General features: G+C 41.7%; 1 protein-coding gene across 3 annotated transcripts; it reads left to right on the top strand.

Annotated features, from left to right (window-relative positions):
- The first annotated feature begins 639 nt into the window (after positions 1-639).
- On the top strand, positions 640-20,336 carry Upf3b (UPF3B regulator of nonsense mediated mRNA decay). 3 transcript variants are annotated; one of them, XM_040744556.1, is made up of 12 exons: positions 640-951; positions 1,760-1,866; positions 2,024-2,130; positions 6,545-6,643; positions 8,587-8,697; positions 11,151-11,194; positions 11,579-11,755; positions 12,148-12,186; positions 14,093-14,253; positions 15,380-15,680; positions 19,355-19,459; positions 20,212-20,336. In XM_040744556.1, the coding sequence occupies exons 1-12, from the start codon at positions 796-798 to the stop codon at positions 20,215-20,217; spliced, it is 1,413 nt and encodes a 470-aa protein (XP_040600490.1). In that variant the 5' UTR covers positions 640-795; the 3' UTR covers positions 20,218-20,336. The 3 variants fall into 3 exon arrangements, with proteins under 3 accessions (XP_040600490.1, XP_005083175.1, XP_005083176.1); XM_005083118.4 differs by having other exon boundaries at positions 644-951; positions 19,355-20,336; XM_005083119.4 differs by lacking the exon at positions 12,148-12,186 and having other exon boundaries at positions 645-951; positions 19,355-20,336.
- The last annotated feature ends 759 nt before the right edge of the window (positions 20,337-21,095 follow it).

The raw sequence follows: 21,095 nt of genomic DNA, 5'->3' as shown, positions 1-21,095 counted from the left end.
TGATTGTTTGGTTGTTACAGGGCTCCACTAGCTAGCACTAATTTGCCTGGAGGTTGCTATTTAGAGCAGACTTTGAACTTGCTGTGATCCTCCACCCTGAGGCTCCCCAGTGGTGCGATAATGGCACCAGCTACTACACGCTGTTCAAAACCTTGTGTGTGTGTGTGTTTTGTTTTGTTTTGAGACAGGGTTTCTCTGTATTGTTTTGGAGCCTGTCCTGGAACTAGTTCTTGTAGACCAGGCTGGCCTCGAACTCACAGAGATCCGCCTGCCTTTGCCTCTCGAGTGCTGGGATTCAAGCGTGCGCTACCAACGCCTGGCCGTGTGTATGTTTTTTTTTAAACCCCACTAAAATTTTAAGATTAAAAGATCACGTGTACTTAAAATAGAGACCCTGAGACATCTGTAAGAGTCCCACGTTCTACTACTAGGCGGGCAGCTGCTTTGCATGCAGGGAGTTGTAGTCCAGGAGACTTTCTAAGCAAGATGGCGGAGTTGCTAATGACGCGCGAAGGGGCGGGCCCCGAGGGAATCTGCGCCGCTAGGGGATTGGGCAGCGCGAGGGTTTAGGCAGGCGGGAAGTAAAGACCAGGTGTTAAAACCTTATCCCGGAGTGAAGCTGGGTGCCCTAACCTCTCGCGAGATGTCGGAGAGCCCAATGGAACGCCAGGCTCCACTTATCACTAGGGGCATTTGTTAGGGGCGGAGCTCCTGAGGGTTCTACCCGCGAGTCGTAGGTGCCCGGCGTAACGGCATTGCAGCTGAGCCACGGCTCTGAGGAGCGTAACCGTGGCCATGAAGGAAGAGAATGATCACAGGCCTAAGGAGAAGCGAGTGACCCTGCTAGCGCCTCAGGGGGCCACAGGCAGCAGCGTTGGAGCTACTGCCGAAGGCGCCAAAGGGGAAGATAGGCAAGATCGCAGCAGGGAGAAGAAAGACGCTTTGAGCAAGGTGCCTGTCGGCTGCTGGCCCCAGAGAGGGCGGGACGTGTACACCGATTGGGGAGGATGGCTGGGAATGGGGCTGTTCTCTTCCTCTCCCTGGTTTCTCTTCTGTTTCTTAACTGAATGAAAATCGCTTCGCTCTGTGTCACGCACCGGTGGACTTGGGATTAGCGGATTCTGGTCAAGCCCCTGAAGTGAGGCGTGAGGGAAAGGGAGGGCTTCCAGATGAGGTTTTAAGTTAGAGCGGCGACTGTGGGGTGGTCTTGGGAGAGGGGAGCGGCAGTAAAGATAGGGGAACTTTAATTGGGTTGAATTGCTAAATAGTCCTTGCGATACCGGGGGTGAGGGGTGGGAGTAATTGTGGTGTTAGTGTTAACGTAGGCGACTTGGGGAAGTACGTTAAGGGACTTGATGACCTAAAGGGGCACACACAAGGAGGCGATCAGCGAAATTTTTGTACATGTTAAGCAGAATGGGGAGGGGGTCCTTTCAGCGCGTCTTAGACCTGTGAGAGATAACGATTTCGTGACACCCACGAAAGATCAACATTCGTCTACCTGTTTACCAGTAGTTCCATTAAAAAAAATGGGTTATAAACTGCGAGGTTGTCCTCGCGCCAGACAGTTGGCATTTCCGAGAGTTTTTATAACCCCCGTTCTACCTATATTTGACTAATTCCGACCATCGGACTGCAGAAGAATATTTTCAGTGTTTTTATAAGTGCTTTTGTATTTTAAAGCCGATCAAGAGCCATCATTCGGGTATGCCAAAAAGTTGATGTGTACTGATTTTATTTCCCTCATTCGTTTCCTAAGGTGGTAATTCGAAGATTGCCTCCCACTTTGACCAAGGAGCAGCTTCAGGAACATCTTCAACCTATGCCTGAGCATGATTATTTTGAATTTTTTTCTAATGATACTAGGTAAAAAAAAAATTAAAAATGGGGGTGGAAAACAGTCTTTTGTACTTTTTATCCTACTCCTTTTCGGTTTTTTAGCTAGTTTCTTTAATTTATACATGTTTGTAATTCAGCCAGACACCTGCAATCATATTCACATAACTGCTTTCCCCCTCCACAGTCTGTATCCTCATATGTATGCCAGAGCATATATCAACTTTAAAAACCAAGAAGACATTCTTTTGTTCAGGGACCGATTTGATGGCTATGTATTCCTTGACAATAAAGGTGAGTATAAGATTTTGGCGAGTGGCAAGTTTTACATTTAAGAGAAGGTGTGCAGCCTGTTGTGATGCATGCCTATTATCAGTGCTCTGGTGATAGAGACAGGAAGGTGACTGCAAGTTTGTAGCCATTCTAGGCTACATAGAGTGACCCTGGGAAGAGCAGAGCGGGGAGAGCAGTATACAAAACAACACTTTTTCCATGCCTGTGTAGATACTTTTTCTAAACTACTTTGAGGTAAAACGTGCAATATTTAAAGGATCTTTATAATCTTGTGACATTTTTATTAACTTATTTCTTTAGTTTGATCCAGTGAATGAAATTGCCACTAATTTCTCCTTATGTGACACTTTAAACGTGTTTTAAATGTTGCCTTTTTGTTTCAAAGATTTTAATTACTATCCTTTATGTCAGTAGTCCGCAGAATACTGTTTATCTTTCCTACAAAGTTGTATGTAGCTAAAATGTCCAATTTGATTTCCCAGGCTGAAGATGTAATGCAATGATTGATTATATATGAGGCCCTGGGGGTGATCCACAGCACCAGCAAAACAGACACATAAATTCTTAGTATCCATGAGATACAATGTATAACAACAACAAATTTCTGACTGAACTCTAATCTCATTTTTTATTTGCTAGCTGTTACTTTCAATACTTAGCCACAATGTATCCAAGTTGGCATTTGCCATCTTTCATTTGGTTTTGTAATCGTAGATGTTACGGTTTCTTCTCTAGTTTATTATCTCAATTACTTTTAAGTTTTCAGTTATCAAATCCTTGTTATGGTATATGCCAATAAAAACTTAAGGATTGAGAACTGTGTTTGTCCAACTTGTGTACACAAAGGATAAAATAAGGGCCCCTCATTTGCTAAAGTCTTTCTCTGTTACACTCTTACCCATGGATAACTTTTATCAATTTTCCCAAACTAGCTGGTGTTGGTGGCTAGTGGCGCACGCCTTTAATCCCAGCACTCGGGAGGCAGAGGCAGGCAGATCTCTGTGAGATCAAGGCCAGCCTGATCTGCAGAGCTAGTTCCAGGACAGCCTCCAAAACAATACAGAGAAACCCAGTCTTGAAAAACAAACAAAACAAAACTTATTATTTTCTTAAACACATGTTCTCTCCTACTATGAGAGTTCTGGCAATTGAACTCAGGTCATTAGCCTTGGTGGCAAATGTTTTTATCTATTGAGCCCTCTCACAGCCCATCGTGGTTTTTATTTTTTATTTATTTATTTATTTATTTAAGTAATGTTTATTGTGTGTGTTATTTATTTATTTTTGGTTTTTTGAAACAGGGTTTCTCTGTGGCTTTGGAGGCTGTCCTGGAACTCGCTCGCTCTTGTAGACCAGGCTGGTGTCGAACTCACAGAGATCCTCCTGCCTCTGCCTCCCAATGCTGGGATCAAAGGCATGCGCCACCAACACCCAGCCTGTGTGTGTGTGTGTGTGTGTGTGTGTGTGTGTGTGTGTGTGTGTGTGTGTTTTACAAAATTATTTTATGCATAAGTGTTGCCTGTGTGTATATCTGTGAACCTTATTCTTGTCAGACCATGAATGTTCATATATGCCTGATCACAAAGGCCAGACCACAGCATTAGATCCTTTGGAACTAGAGAGTTATAGATGGTTGTGAGCTGCCCTGTGGGTGCTGGGAATTGAACCCAGATCTAAGAGCAAGAAGTGCTCTTGATCACTGAGCCATCTCTCCAGCCCCTAAACTGTATTCTTCACAGAGACTTATCTATACTTTATATTCTGTGTCATCAGCCAAAGGGGTTTCTATTTTTCTATTTCTGTATACATCAGCTAAATTGCCATAAAATTCAGAAAAACTCAGTGTGTGTGTGTCTGTCTGTGTCCCCGGAGGATTAGACCCAGGGTCTCTCATATACTAGGTCATGTCAGTGTGTTACATCCCAAACTTGAAATTAACCTTTTGAAACAATGATATAAACTGATGGTTATGAAATAAAAATCCCAGACTTATCCTGGTTGTTGTAGCCTCAATTGCATTGCCTTGGTTCTGGGTTTATTTTTGTCTGTTTCCCCAGTCACTCTTCTACTGTGCTTGGATCCGGTTTTATCTCCTACTCCTCAAATATATAGTAGTTATTCACCTAATCTGATTCTGCACACATTAGAATTTTCATAGCCATGTTTCCTTCATGATTTGTTTGTGTTTGAGACAGGGTCCCATGTAGCCTAGGCTAGCTTTGAATTCCTCATCCTCCTGCCTTCATCTCCTATGTAGTAGGATTACAAGTATGTCTACGCAACCCAACTCCAGTTCTTATTTTATTCTAGCTTATGTCTATATGCCACTAAAGAGAAGACAGTATTTTTTATTTTATTAAATTTATTCATTTATTTGAAAGACAGTATTTTGTACCTTGTATGATATTGGTCAGTGGGAATGATCTGGTCTATCTTTTTTTAGCAGTCATTTTTCTTTTCCTTTTTGTTTTTCGAGATTGTGTTTCTCTGTGTGACAACCTTAGCTGTCTTGGAACTAGCTCTTGTAGATCAGACTGGTCTCGAACTCACAGTGACCCATCTACCTCTGCCTCCTGAGTGCTGGGATTAAAGGCGTGTGCTACCATCACCTGGCCATTTTTCTTTTTCAATTGAAATATAATTCACACATCATAAAATTCGCCATCTTTAAGTGCAAATTTAGTAGGGTTTACTATGTTTGCAAAGTTCTGCAACCATCACTTCCAATTCTGAACTGTTTTCATCATCCCCAAAGAAGCTCATCTATCTCTGTTAGCAGTCTTCTGCTCTCCCCCTCATTCCTGGTACCCAACTAATCTACTTTGTCTCTGTGGATTTCCCTGCTCTAGGAATTTCACACCAATACAATTTGTATAAAATGTAGTCTTTTTGTTTTAATTTGTTTTGCCTTTTTGAAACAGTATCTTTGTGTAGACCAGACTGGCCTGAACTTGTGGCAATCTTCCTGTCTCTGTTTTGTTATTTTTTTGGGGGGTGGGGTGGGGGTGTTGAAGTTCGAAACAGGGTTACTCTGTGGCTTTGGAGGCTGTCCTGGAACTAGCTCTTGTAGACCAGGCTTGTCTCAAACTCACAGAGACAAAAGGTTAATTTCAAGTTTGGGATGTAACTGCTTCTGCTTCCTGAGTGCTGGGATTAAAGTGTGCACCACTACCGCCCAGCCTGTCTCTTTTTGAGTGCAGGGATTGTAGGTGTGCGCCATCATACATGACTTTAAACAGGTGTTTCTGTTTTAGTGAGGTTAAATTGACAAATTTATACAAGTCTTTTGTACAATGTGGTAACTTGATGTATGTGAAATAATTGCCATAATGAAGTTAATAACATTTGTCAAACTCAAAATGATAGGTTTATAACAATATAATTCACATACCATAAAATATACCATTTTAAAGAATACAGTTCAGCATTGTTTTCATATATACAGAGTTGTATAACCATCACCACAAACTGATTTTAGACTATGATCATCATCCCAGTGAGAAACCCCATACTCATTAGTTGTCACCCCCACAAATATCTCTAAACAATTAATATCTCCCCTCCCACCCCCAGACAGGGTCTCACTCTATCCCACGCTGGCCTCAAACTCTTGGCAGTCCTCCTTGTGAGTATTGTGATTGCAGGCATGTGCCACTGCTTCGTCTCTAGACTTACCTCACCTAGGTGGGTTTTGCATCCCTTTCATCCCAGAGTTTGGAAGGTGGGGACAGGAGGATCATGGGTTTAAGACATTATTAACTTCATAGAAAGTTTGAAGCTGGCTGTGGCTGCTATGTGTGGTGTCCTGCTTCCAAAAATTATTTTTGTGACATTAGCTTATTTAAGAAATTTCTAATATTTGTTGGTTTATTTAGGATTTTTGAACTGGAACTTGTTAGGCAGCCCAGGCTGGCCTTGAACTCATGACACTCCTGTTTTAACCTTCCTAGTGCTAGAGTTACAGACAACAATCCATTATGCCATGCTGTAATATATTTTGTAATGAAAATTAAGTTGTAGATTTTCTTCTCACATATCAAAATACCACATTTTATAAGTTGAATTTCAGTCAACATTTACTTCTATTCCATATCTTTTTTGTTGTTGTTGATTGGGATAGGATATTTGTGTGTTGCTCAGCCTGAAACTCTTGGGCTCAAGCAATCTTCCTGCCTCAATCTAACCAACATTTGAGATTCTAGGTACATACCACCACATCCTGGTTGCTGCCGTGTCTTTAATTATGCTATCATTATTGATTCTAGAGTTCTGTTAATCTCGTAAGGGTTGCTACTTCCGAGACTATTCAAATGACTGTTATCTAAGAAGGTCTAAAAAACAGTAGACTGATTTGCTTGTATCCACTTTTGACAGCTTCTTCGTTAAAGCAAGATGACATTTTTTCCCTAAACAGGTCAGGAATATCATGCTATAGTAGAATTTGCACCTTTTCAAAAAGCTGCGAAAAAGAAGATTAAGAAAAGAGATACAAAAGTTGGGACTATCGATGATGGTACAGTATAGCTCCAAGTATATGCTACTGTTGTTGGCTTTTCTTTTAGTTCTTTTGCATCATAATTTTGTGAGTTAGACTTCAATATATTAAGTTAGGAAACATACGCATAAAGTTAATGAGAAATCTTATACCTATGGAAGCTTTGCTGAATTGTTAGCTTGGGTATGGATTTTCCACAGTGTTTCTATTCTCTTTGACAAGTGGCATTTCATTCCACTACCACTGAGAAATCTAGTCTTGACCACTGAGCAGTAAATCATTTTGAGTCTGCTGAATAGGAAATAGTGAGAAAAATCAGTCTTTAAATGATGTTAACCACTCCTTGCAACCTCCTACTGTTGTTGCGATTCAACTTTTAGTTTATCTATTCAAAATAAGCTTTGACCTTTGGTTGAAAATATTGTAAAAAGAATTTTGGAATTTATTTTTTTGTTTTATGTATATGAGTATTTTATCACATGTATGTTTATATACCACTTGTATGTCTGGTAAAAGGATAGGCTAGAAAAGGGCATTGGGTTCTACAGAACTAGAATTATAGGTGATTGTGGGCTGCCATGTGGGTGCTGAGAATTGAACCCAGGTCCTCTGGAAGAGCAATCATTGCTCTTAACTACTGAACCATCTCTCTATCCCCCCAACTTTAAAAATATTAATGTATATAATAGGGGTAGGAGGGGATTTTAAGTATAGAGTTTAGAGGACAGGTTTTAGGAGTTGGTTTTTCCTTCTACCATTTGGGTCCTTGGGATTGAAATCATGTCATCCGGTTTGGCAGCAAATGTTTTTACCCCTGAGCCATCTTGATGGACACCCCCCGCCCAAGGGTAAAAAAACACATTTTTATATAACTTCATATAAAGCAACTGAAATTGCTTGTCTAATGTCCTAAGCTTTGAATATGTAATTAACAATACATATAGTTGTTAGGCTAAACAGAAATATAGGAATGAAAAACTGGAATAATTTCCCATGTAAGGTAAAACCAACTCCACATTTTGAGTTTTTGGTAACATTATGTTGGATGACTGTTGTATAGCTCTTGTATTGGATAAGGATTTAGCCCCCATACTTATTTTTTTATATGTTTGGGTGTTTTACCTGCATGTGTATCTGTGCATCACATGCATAGGTGGTAACTGCAGAGGCTAGAGAGAGTTGCATCCCCTAGAATTAGAGTGAGAGAAGGTTGTGAGTCGCTGTTGAGTTCTGAGAATCAAACCTGGATCCTCTGAAAGAGCAGCGGGTGTTTTTAATCACTGAGCCATCATCCAACCACCAGCCCTAATATTTTTATATCAGATTGATCTTTTAGAATCATCTTGTTGAATTTCTGTCATTTTTGCTGTGACAGGTACTTTTGAAAACAGCAAAGACTCAGGTACACGGCTTTTTTTGACCATAGTCTTCAAAGCCATGTCTAGGACTTGGCCTCTTAATTTATCTTTTTGGAACACTGTACTCTCCTCTGTTGAGTTTCCATAATGTGGGGTGTGCCCATGCACAAATTGCTACACACTGTTAATGAATACTCTATAATTTCCATTTGTCCTTTAAGTGTGGCTCTGGATTAATAGGAACCTTAGGTTTTTTTTCTCCTGAGATTCTGGAGCTCAGACCTAGTTCCTCACCCATGCCAAGCAAGTACTTTCAAACTGAGTTGCATCCTTAGGCCTGGAGCAGTGTTACACGTCTTGACAGTGTGTTCTGATGTATGGTCTCTCAATTTTACTGACCCCTCTGTTATACCAGACTCCCATGGTGGGTATCAGTAGTATGAGTTCTAAAATAGCCCTAGTAATCTATCTTGTGTGAGTGCTCTTTTTCTGTTAAGTCTTCCATATAGTAGAAAAATATTTTTTTTACATAAATATCTATCCTAGGTAATACTTTTTGTTGGCTAAAGTCTCTGTTTTCTGGTTCCTTAAATGCTTGTTTAGATCCAGAATACAGAAAATTTTTGGAGAGTTATGCCACAAAGAATGAAAAAATGTCATCTAATCCAGAGACATTGCTGGAGGAAATAGAAGCCAAAAATCGAGAATTAATAGGTAAGTAGGAAAAGGATTTGGCCAGTGGCCTTTTCATCAGACCACTTAAGCCTGTCTCCTCCTGCCTGATTTGGCAGCTGTGTGATCTTGCAGTCACTCCCTTCTCTGAGACTGCTTCTACTTGAATGCACAGTAAATACCTGCCTCACAGGATTGGGACATTGGACCTGTGAGACAAGGTTCTAGTTGCTGTCTTCATTTTACACAGCCATGACATAAGTATGCAGAGTTTAAAGCTTGTGTACAGAATGCCTAGCCAATGGTGAATCTTTGCTAGATGTCTCTTAGGAGTAAGTTCATATTCCTAAAAATTGACCTGGTAATCTAAAACACTGAAGATCATTATTATAAAATTGAAAATCTAAGAAATTTTAACTTAGATGTTGGTTTAAGCAACCAATTCTAACTACTAACAAAGTATTTAAACCAGGATTTCCACTCCTGAGAATATCCCATAAATTTGTTCCATAATCCTAGCTACTCAGAAGACTGAGGTAGAGAATAGAAAGTTAAGGCATGCCTGGGCTACAGTTGTTTAGAGCCAGTTGGGCAATTTAGTGAGCAGGATGCTGTCTCAAAAAAAAGTAAAATAAAAATGAAACAAAAAGCAGTAATGGTAGCATAGCCTTGTAATCCCAGCACTTGGGGGGTGGGGGAGGAGAGGGAGGGGGATCAGAGGTTAAGACCATCCTTGGAGAGCTGGGCAATAGTATCGCACACCTTTAATCCCAGCATTTAGTAGGCAGAGACATTTAATCTCCGGGTTCAGGGCCAACCTGGTCTTTAGAGTGAATTCCAGGACATTCAGGGATATTACACAGAGAAATCCTGACTTGAAAAAATAAAAAAGGGGTACCATCCTTAGTTACATAGTGAGTGAGTTCCAGACCAGCCTAAGCCATATTAGACCCTATCTCTAAAAAAGAAAGAAAGTTTAAGAAAAGACATGTTCAAAAATATTCCATCAAGGCTAATAACATTGTTCAGCATGTTGAAAAATAAGATTAAATAACTTATTGTGTATACAGTGTTCTTCCTGCATGTGTGCCTACATGTCAGAAGAGACTGCCAGATCTCATTACAGATGGTGAGTCACCATGTGGGTGCTGGGAATTGAACTCAAGACCTCTTGAAGAGAAGAGCGGCCTGTGCTCCTCCTAATCATTGAGTTATCTCTCCAGCCCCAAATAAATTTCTTTTTGGGGGGTTTGAGACAGGCTTTCCCTGTGGCTTTGGATGCTGTCCTGGAACTCCCTCTTGTAGACCAGGCTGGCCTTGAACTCACAGAGATCCACCTGCCTCAGCCTTCTGAGTGCTGGGAATTAAAGGCGGGTGCCACCACCCCCGGCGTCCAGCCCATTTTTACTATTTAATGTTAATATGGGGGGAGGTTATATGCACATGGGTGCAGGTGCCTGAGGAGGCAGGAGATTTCAGATTGCCTAGAGTTGGAACTCTGATATGGATCCTGAGAACTCAGGTCTTCTGCAGTAGCAGTACTTGCTCTGAACCACCAATCCGTCTTCTCCAGCGCCCTTAAATAACTTTCTAAAGCTTAATTTCTAGTAATGAACATGCAGAATGATCTCATGTTGGTAGCTTCCTTAGAATAAATTCTCAGAAGTAGAAATCGACCAGATGTTTGTAGCACAAGCCCCTGCCCTCAGATTCTTTCCAGTTAAACAAACTTATGCTCCTATATGATAAGAATGTCCTCGTGTCTCACCAACTAGAAATTACTCATAAAAACTTTTAGTAATTCTTTCTTTAGGATTTATTTTTTTATGTACAGGCGCTTTGCCTGCATGTATACCTGCAGACCAGAAGAGGGCATCAGATTGTGAGCTGCCATGTTGGTGCTGGGAACTGAACTCAGGACCTCTGGAAGAGCAGCCAGTCCTCTTTAACTTCTGAGCCATCTCTCCAACCCCAACTTTCAGTATTTCAATGAGAGTTTATTCACTATTTTTTCTCTTTATTTTTTTTGAGAGGGTCTCATGTGTCCCAGGATGGCCACAAAAATATAACCATATAGCCAAGGATAGTTTCAACTCTTAATCCTCTTGTCTCCTGAGGTGTGTGCCTTCACACCCAGTTTTATTCACTTTTTTTTTGGTTTTTCGAGACAGGGTTTCTCTGTGGCTTTGGGGGCTGTCCTGGAACTAGCTCTTGTAGACCAGGCTGGCCTCGAACTCACAGAGATCCGCCTGCCTCTGCCTCCCGAGTGCTGGGATTAAAGGCGTGCACCACCAACGCCCGGCCTTTTATTCACTTTTGTAAACATTTTAAGCCAGCATTTTGAAATAGAATAATATACAACTTGTTTGGAGTAATAGGGTGGCTTTTGTAAGGGGTGTAATTTCCCGATCTTGAGTGGGTATCTGGGGATGACTGAAAATGAAATCCTTTCCAGGCTGGGTACACATTATTAATAATCTGCTTCTGCTTTATAGCTAGAAGGACAACCCCACTTTTGAGCTTCCTGAAGAACAAGCAGGTGAGTGTTCCTTTTTGTAGTTCTCCTGGTTCTTTATTAGTTCGCATGTATAAACATCGAGAGCCTTGGGATCCTACATGGGAAATAGCTGTTTTCCCACAGTTAGCCCTTAAAGATCTAGTTTCCTTAGCCATCTTCATGGTGGTGGTGGGCCTAGGATCTTACCTGCAGACCTGGAGAGAGCTTTGCTGTCCCAGAGAGACATTCCCTGAAAGCCTCAGGGAATATACAGAGGAAACCGTGGGAGCAGGTCCCATTCCAGTCTTCATTCTCCAGAGAAAGTAGGAAAGTGGTCAGATGGGTTAGCAGGTATCCATAATGCCTTTGTGGCTAGTTGGGGTTTTGGTACCTATGTGATTAGAAGGATTGTGTTGGTATTTCTAGAGGATGAGAGAAGAAAAGAGGGAAGAAAGGAGGAGACGAGAAATAGAAAGGAAAAGACTAAGAGAAGAAGAGAGAAGAAAATGGAAAGAAGAGGAGAAACGAAAAAGGAAAGATATAGAAAAGCTAAAGAAGATAGTTCCAGAAAGGGAAAAAATAAAGGATGAACCAAGGATTAAGGTATGAAAACTATGGAAATGGACTGCATGTTACTGAAAACTGCATGTATCTATTTATGCATGAGCCTTGTGTTGTTGCAAGTTTTGTTTTGGTTTTGCACTTTTGGGGGTGGGTTATAGAAATAAAAAGATTTCCTATCATACTAATAGTGCTATGTTTTAAGCTTAAGATGACTTAGAAGGATTCAGTAGTTTACCCAATGCTATTGTCCTTCATTGCAGACCTGTTTTGTTTAAGTCACTAATGATGTTTGCTATGTGGGTTGCTAGTCTCTGAGTTCCTGGTAAATGAGGACTTAGGCTTGGCTTGCATGAATTTGGGGTTTTATTCAGCTTTTCTTTCATAAATGATACATGAAGTTGCCTCATCTGTTTGTTTTCCACTGTCTTCAGGTACACAGGTTTCTGTTACAAGCTGTGAATCAGAAAAATGTAAGGATCAAGTACATGATACAGAGCACCTAGTATCATGTCATACACACAGGTCTTAGCAAATAAGAACTTTTGGTGGTGGTGGTAGCGTTACGTGTCAAAACCCCTTCAGATTGACTTGAGTCTTTGTGAAAGCTGAACTATTTGACGACTCTCTTTAAAACCAGGCATGGTGATTCATCAAGGCAGAAGGGTTTAGAGTGAAGCCAGTCTGGCCTGCAGTTCTAGTACCTATATCAATAAAATAGGTGGAGTAAAATAGAGGGCACCCAAGTGATACCCTGATGCTCTGCTGTTTACCCAGAGGAAAGTCAGTTTATATAGCATCTTCTCATCTTCTTATATGCTTCTCCAAACTGACTGCCCTGGGGGGAAATTATTGACAAATACCCTTTCTTAAGTGCTTTCCCCTCTCATGTGATTCCCGAGTTACTGTCTCGCATCTAGAAATCTGCAGATGCTTATTGCTACATTGCATATAGGAAGAGGGAAACCTGTAGAAAGATCTCAGCCTTGCTGCTTCCTTCCCAAGGGCATGGCTTGGGCAGGCCTTGCTCCAGTAATATCCCAGAGAAGTACTCAACAGCTAGACCTTCGGAAAGTCTGAGGACATCTCACAGATATGATAGTATTGTCGCCTTCTTCTACTTTCTGGAAATAGAGCAATTTGGGGGGGGGCTGGGGTTTCCTGAGTCTCCTTTGGACTCAACATTGCTAATACAGAGGAAGCTTACACCTCACTTCCTTCCAGCTGAGTCTCTGTCCACCATGCTACAAGTGATTTGACTTGCTTGCCCTCATGATGAGCAAGATGGAAGGTAGAGCCAGCCATGCTACTAGAGAGCTTCTCTGATGTTCTTAGAGTACTAATGAACATCTTGGCGTCTAATACAGGTAGATGTTCATTACAGAAATAAGAACACTTCAAATGAAACCTGCACATCTGCCCTCATTTTCCGTTGGGACCTTCTTTGTGTCCATTTTGGATTCCCATGTGTAGTGGCTGTGTGTGCTGAAGTAGCTCATGCCTAAGTCCTGTGATTCCTTTGCCTTTTGCTTTGTGACTTGCATGATGCCTTCTCCCTGAGATGAACCTCTTATGATGCATTTACTGTGATTTTTTTTTTTTTGCTTAAGAATCTCTGCTTATCCAATACCTAACCGGGTATCCATGATACCTCTTTATAGTAATGATGTCAGAAAGAGTGGCATATGTGGCATTGAGTAGAGATTTTATTGGATAATACTTTTATATTTTTAAAATCCAATCCAAAGTAATTCTTACTATTTATCTCTAGTGATAATGTGATTATACCATCATAAATATGTTATTCTCAGGCTTAAGGCAGAATCATTCCCACAATGGATCTCTCCTTTGGTGATTTTATTTGGCATTGCAAGTATATACACATAAGAAAAAAATTGACTCACTTAAAAGTTTGACCTGTTCGAGGCCAGCCTGGTCTACAGAGCGATTTCCAGGACAGCCTCCAAAACAATACAGAGAAATCCTGACTCGAAAAACCAAACAAAAAAAGTTTGACCTGTAGCCAGGTGTGGTGGTGCACACTTTTAACCAGCACTAGGGGGACCGATACAGACAGATTGTAATTTCCTGGCTACCCTGGGCTATATAGTGAGAGCCTGTCTCAAATCTTGATCCCATTGCCACAGAATGATAAAATCACTTCTTGTGGGAGGAATGACACTTTCACAATAGTAGCATCCTTTTAGTAAATCACTATTGTGCATTATCTGTTTGCCTGGAAGTTTGAGAATAATGTCAAAGATAAGAGGCCTTCTTGAGTCTAAATTTAAAGTATTTAGTATGCTGTATGATTTTTGATAGAATCAGAAGGCAGTGCCCCATTGACCAAAATGAAAAATAAAATTTTCTCTTTAAAAGCTGCTCAAGAAACCAGAAAAAGGAGATGAAAAAGAACTTGATAAAAGAGACACAGCCAAGAAAATGGAGAAAGAGAATCTGAATGAAGAAAGAGCCAGTGGGCAAAGTTGTACTCTGACTAAGCGTTTTGATGTTGAGCTGAAGGATGAAAAGCCAAAGAGGTCAGTCAGCGACTGAGAGCTCTTAGCCATGTTTCATCCCTAGCCACTAATGGAAACATCATGTCCTGTGCTTGTATGGAGTTATTTGCTGCTTGGAGTAGTGTACTCACCTGAAATAACACTCAGGAGGCTAAGGGAGGGGGATTGCTAGTTTCAATGCTAGCCTAGACTAAAACCTTGTCCAGAAAAAAAATTCCTAACGAATTGCTTTATATGCATGGAGGAGGGAGGAGTAAAGGTTTCAGATATTCTGGTGTCTTCATCTAGGTGAATGCCCTTTGTTTTCCTTTTTGAAGATCTATATTATTTTTTCAGTTATGTGGATGTGTGCACATTCGTACCAGCGTCCATGGAGGCCATAGGTGTCAGATCCCCCAGTGGCTGGAGTTGATGTGGGTGCTGGGAACCAAACTTGGGTTTTCTGCAAAAGCAGTAGGTTGTTAGCTGCTGAGCCAGCCTTCCAGCCCTGACTCCTGGCTGTGCTTGTTTTCTGAAACACTAGTACTTTTTCCTTAGCATAGCAGTGCACCGTCATTAGGATGGCCAAGTTAGCATCGCAGTGTTCCTGCATTTACAGTTGCAGGATGCTTGAAGGCTCATTCTCACCTCCTTTCTTCTGTTCTGTTAGGGTTTGCAGGCTGAGCCAGCCTTCCAGCCCTGACTCCTGGCTGTGCTTGTTTTCTGAAACACTAGTACTTTTTCCTTAGCATAGCAGTGCACTGTCATTAGGATGGCCAAGTTAGCATCGCAGTGTTCCTGCATTTACAGTTGCAGGATGCTTGAAGGCTCATTCTCACCTCCTTTCTTCTGTTCTGTTAGGGTTTGCAGGCTGAGCCAGCCTTCCAGCCCTGACTCCTGGCTGTGCTTGTTTTCTGAAACACTAGTACTTTTTCCTTAGCATAGCAGTGCACCGTCATTAGGATGGCCAAGTTAGCATCGCAGTGTTCCTGCATTTACAGTTGCAGGATGCTTGAAGGCTCATTCTCACCTCCTTTCTTCTGTTCTGTTAGGGTTTGCAGGCAGGGTCTCGGGTATTTGAGACTAGCCTACAGTGCTGGGACTTGAGCCCCAGGCATTTCATGCATCATAAAGTGTGTTCCAGCTGTCCTGTTCGTTTTTCACACAGGTTTGATGATGACAATGTCAGAGATTACAGAGACAGGGATCGGGATTATGAGAGAGATCAGGAGCGCATGATGCGAGAGCGAGAGAGGCTCAAGCGGCAAGAAGAAGAACGCCGCAGGCAGCAGCAGAAGGAGCGCTACGAGAAAGAGAAGGCGTTCAAACGAAAGGAAGATGAAATGAGGAGAGAGAAAGAGACGCTTCGAGATAAAGGGAAGAAGAATGAGAGTACAGAATCAATATGTGCCTCAGAGAAAAATGAAAAGAAAGAGGAAGTCATTAAGAGAGACCGCATAAGGAACAAGGTGCTGCTTTGCATTAAACTTAGTTATTTTTTAATATATTCATCTAGTTTGCATAGTGTTCTGCCTGCGTGGCACCAAATCTCATTATAGGTGGTGGTGAGCCACCATGTGGTTGCTGGGAATTGAACTCAGGACCTCAGCAAGAGGAGCCAGTCAGTACTCTTTTTTTTTTTTTTTTTTTTTTTTTTTGGTTTTTCAAGACAGGGTTTCTCTGTATTGTTTTGGAGGCTGTCCTGGAACTCACTCAGTAGACCAGGCTGGCCTCGAACTCACGGAGATCCGCCTGCCTCTGCCTCCCAAGTGCTGGGATTAAAGGCGAGCACCACCAACGCCCGGCACCAGTCAGTACTCTTAACCTCTGAGCCATCTCTCCAACTCCCTAACTTGCTTTTTTTGTTGAATTCTCTTTGGGGAAAAGGGAGCTCCTTGACTTTGAGTAAGAGGCTTCTACATGCATAGCATGTGTTCTACTGAGTCATACACCCCAATTCTTTCTTGGTTATCCTTATGATTATTCTATATCACTCTTTTTCTGGGCTTGGTTTTCTTATTGTTCTGTTTGAGACATGTATCCCAGGCTGGCTCCAAACTCAGTATGTAACTAAGGATAACCTCCAAGGTGTGATCTTCCTGCCTTTACCTCCCAAGTGTCGCAATTCCACACTTGTATTATTATGCCCAGTTTATGCTCTGATTGGACCCAGGTCTTTACACACCCCACTACTTTCTAAACTCTTAATATGGCTTACAAGTTCTTTAGGGTAATACAGTCATAGAGCAAACATAGGACTTGATGAGGGTTCAAGTCCATGATTTTGTTGGCTTACTGAGGAATCTGATTCTAAAGTGCCACCTGCTAGGGTGGTAGGTTGTACCTAAATTTGAGCATGTTTTTAGCAAACTTGTAGTCCCAACTACTAAGAAGGCAGAGGTAAGATCACAGGAGCCTAGGAGTTCAAGACCAGCCTTGACAATACAGTAAGAATTCATTTTTTTAAGTTTATGGCAATTTACTTAGGTTCTAACCTCATAGTTTTCAGGGAAGTTTCCATGCTTTTTATTTTCAATTTTAGTCAATGTGTGTGTACAAGTTGAGGTCAGAGAACAGGTTGCAAGAGTTGGCTCTTTCTTATTATATATGTGTGTATGTGTGTATATCTGTGCTCGGAATCATACCCAAGACCTTGTTAGGCAAGTACTCTACCACTGAACTAAATCCCCAGCCCATCCTAAACATATTTTTTAGGTAGTGTTGGGTTTTATAGTGAATTTTTTACATGGAGCATGGTGGCTCATGTCTGTAATCCCAGCACTCGGAAGTTTGAGATAGGAGGATTTCATGTTGAAGGTCAGTCAGTCTGGGCTACCTTAGGCCCTGTTCTCCCTCTCCCACCAAAAAGGGCAGTTTACTGGTAGAGAATAACAGGCAGGTAATTGTTAAGGTTTCTCCAGAGTTTTTTTTTCCTAGGGCCAGGAATCTAAAACTGGCTTTGCAGGGATTAGGCAAGCATCTATTACTGAGCTACAGCTTAGCCCTTTGTCTTATTATTAGGGTTTCTATTGCTGTAAAGAAACACTATGACCATGGCAACTCTTATAAAACATTTAATTGGGTGGCTTACAGTTCAGAGATTCAGCCATTATCACCATGGAGGAACATGGCAGCATGCAGGCAGACATAGTGCTGGAAAAAGAGCTGAGAGTCCTACATCTTTCATCTACAGTCAACCGGAAGTGAACTGAGTGTCTCACTGGGCATGACTTGAACATATATAAAACCTCAAAGCCCACCCCCACAGTGACATACTTCCTCCAATAAGGCCACACCCACTCCAGCAAAGCCACACCTCCTAATAGTGCCACTCCCTATGAGGTTATGGGAGGCCAATTACATTCAAACTACCACACCCTTGATTGTTTTAATTTTGACAGTTAAAAAATTAAAACCTAATTAAGTAATCTTGAGATAGCTTCAAAAGTTAGGCAAATACATTATATGCATGTATGAAATTCTCAAAGAATTAATAAAAATATTATTATTTTAAAACTAGGCGGTAGCCGGGCGGTGGTGGCGCATGCCTTTAATCCCAGCACTCGGGAGGCAGAGTCAGGCGGATCTCTGTGAGTTCGAGGCCGGGCTGGACCGATAGCCTCCAAAAACAATAAGAGAAACCCTGTCTCGTAAAAACCAAAAAAATAAAAAATAAAAAAAAATTAAAACTAGGCGGTAGGTGTCTTCTGCTCCCGTCAGCTACTGGATGAAAGGTCTAGGATGGCATATAAGATAGTCATCAATCTCATTATGGGGGAAGGGCATTTAAGGTAGTCTCCACTATTGCTTAGATTCTTAGTTGCAGCCATCATTGTGGATCTCTGGACATTTCCCTAGTGCCAGATTCCTTTTTAAACTTGTAATGGCTCCCTCTATCAAGCACTGAGCCTTACTCCTGGGATCCAGTTGTAGAGAGCGAGGAGGAATGAGTAAAGGGGTCATGACCATTCTGGAGAAACACACAGAAACAGCTGACCTGACCTAGTAAGAGCACACAGACCCCAGTCATAAAGCTGGGGAACCAGCATTGGACCAAACCAATGTGGTTACCAGTTGGGAGGCCTGGGCAGTCTATGGGACCTCTGACAGTAGAGCCAGTATTTATCCCTAGTGCACAAATGGACTTTGGGAGCCCATTCTCCAAAGACGGATACTCTTTCCACCCAGACACATGGAGGAGGACCTAGGCCCTCCTCCAAATGATGTGACAAAATTTGATGATCCCTGATGGAAGGTCTCACCCTCCTTGGGGATTGGATGGGTTGGTGGGATGGGCAGGTTGGTGGGGAGCATGGGAGGATGGGAGGGAGAGGGAACTGGGATTAATATGTAAAATATGATTGTTTCTAAACTAAATTAAAAAAAACAAAATTAGGCAGTAGATTTCTCAAAATATTACACCAGACATGTAATTCTTGGTGGGGTGGTTTGGTGTTTTTTGTTTTGTTTTGGTTTGGTTTGGTTTGGTTTTTGGTTTTTCGAGACAGGGTTTCTCTATTGTTTTGGAGGCTTTCCTGGAACTCTGCGCTGTAGACCAGGCTGGCCTCGAACTCACAGAGATCCGCCTGACTCTGGGATTAAAGGTGTGTGCCACCAACGCCCAGCTCAGACATGTAATTCTTAAATGACTGTAAATTGTGTATGGTGTCAAATGCCTTTAATCCCGGCACTCAGGAGGCAGAAGCAGATGGATCTCTGTGAGTTCAAGGACAGCCAGGCCTACACAGAGAAAGAGTTAAATAAATAAAGAAGTGACAGCAGATGTGGCTAGTGTTGACGGCCTACAGTCCTAGCTACTTGGAAGATACTAAGTTCAAGGCCTACCTGGGCAACTTAGTGATAGCCTGCCTCAGAATAAATTTGAAAAAGGACTGGAAATAGAGCTCAGTGGAGCACTTAACTACCATGCACAAGGCTCTTGTTTCAATCCCTCCTTTAAAAACAAAAGGTTACTTTTCAGATGGAGAGAGGAAACTGGAAGTTACTGTGTAGCACAGATTTAAGTCTTTGACCTGGTTTGACTTGATTTGTGGGTACACGAATGTATAATTTAGGTCTCTGAAACCCCCCATGTTATAGAAGAGTAATAGTGTTGTAACATGAATATTTTGTTCTGCTTCAGGATCGTCCAGCAATGCAGCTTTACCAACCAGGAGCTCGAAGCCGAAATCGACTCTGTCCCCCCGATGACATCAAGTCTGGAGATTCACCAGTGGACAGAAAGCAGGAAAGTGGTATTAGCCATAGAAAAGAAGGAGGAGAGGAGTGAGAAGTCCCAATGGCCATAGGTGTCCTGACTGTCCGGGCAGCCAAAGAGCACGTATTATGCTATCCAGAAGTGCCTTCAGGGCAAAGGAACAGAGAAAAAGAAAAGGGGTCGCTGTGCTGGTGGGGCGCACTGCAGAGGAGTGTAGTGTGTCTAAGCAGGAATAAGATTGCAGGCTCAGAATCGGAAGTACAATTTCATTGTTTTTTGCAGTTTTCACAATTTTAATGTCTCAGAAAAAAGAAGGTAGGAAGACCATTGCAAGTGAAAAATGTCAAGTAAGGACTTAACTTTGTATGACAAGCCAAAAAGGAGCAGGGTCTAATATCAACAGGTGTTCTGAATCCTGGCTTGGGGCGTCTTAGTTGGAGTGGAGCAGAAGCACACTAAGTCTTGTTGAGATCTAACTATTTTGCATTGTTGGTGATAACCATTGACTCAGTAGTGTAGAAGCAACAAGCATGTAATTGTAGCACAAGTAGAGTGGAGGATAGAACAAATTACGGCTGGTGGAAAAGATTAACAGTCATGTTACATCTATATCCTGTGTCTGAAGTTTTTGTAATTATAGCTTGTTTTGTTTACTTCTGTGAACTTAGCATCAAAAAAATAATTGTAAACGTCTTGTTTTGCCTTTAGCATTTTTTTCCTATTAATAGATGAAGTGTAATCCTTGGTTAGTGGCTGACAATCCAGTCTTTGTTTTATATTAGGTCTGACAACTTGGGTGCATACCCTCTCCAGGAAGGAAACTACACCAATATCTGTTCCTGTTAAATGGCAGCTTTCAGTCATAGCTTGTTTTGTATTGCTGTCAATAAAATTTGAATTCACTGAAGTATGAAGCTACATTTATTTACTCACATACTGGCTTATTTATGGTCCCGGGGATGGAATCAAGGGCCTCAAGCATGCCGTGTGTTCACCCTGCCACTCAGCTATAACCTCTCAAGCCCCAAGCTAAGCGACGTCATTAACTTTGTCAAGTAGCTGTTGGTCTTGAGAAATTAAACATTTGATACTGAATTAACTTCTTGGGAATTTTGAAAGGGCATAGATGATATTACTTTCTGCCTTCAGTAGGCAAGGAGAGGCCTCCACCAAAAAGAGGGGTCAGATCATGGTTCACTATTCTTTTACCATAAGAAACAAAATGAAGCTAGACTCAGTGGTTTACACCTGCAATTCCAGCACTCAGGTCAAGGCACGAGGATTGACATGAATTTGAGGTCATCCTAGACTACATAGTAGGATCTAGGCTAACCTGTGCTACAGAGTGAGACTGTCTCAAACAACAAATGCACAACATTCTTTTTTTCTCTTTATTCTATGTGACTTTTATATCGTGAATTTTGGTCCCATTCATTTCCTTGTCCCTTCGCATCCACTCACCACCTCTGTACCCCCTCTCAAATAAATCAAATTTTAAGAAAAGGGAAAAAAGGAAGAAAATTAAGAATCTCATCATGGAAGCGGCTGTGTGACACAGTGAGTCACACAGTAAACCCTTTGGTCCACATGTCTTTACTTGCAAGTGTTCATTGCAAAGAGTCATGGTCCGGTTCGAGGCCTCTGGTTTCTGCTATACTATCGATGC

Source organism: Mesocricetus auratus, unplaced genomic scaffold, assembly GCF_017639785.1.
Source record: "Mesocricetus auratus isolate SY011 unplaced genomic scaffold, BCM_Maur_2.0 Super-Scaffold_100003, whole genome shotgun sequence".
NCBI lineage: Eukaryota > Metazoa > Chordata > Mammalia > Rodentia > Cricetidae > Mesocricetus > Mesocricetus auratus.
Note: the sequence above shows the minus strand (reverse complement) of the source record. Positions and strands in the feature narration are given on the sequence as shown.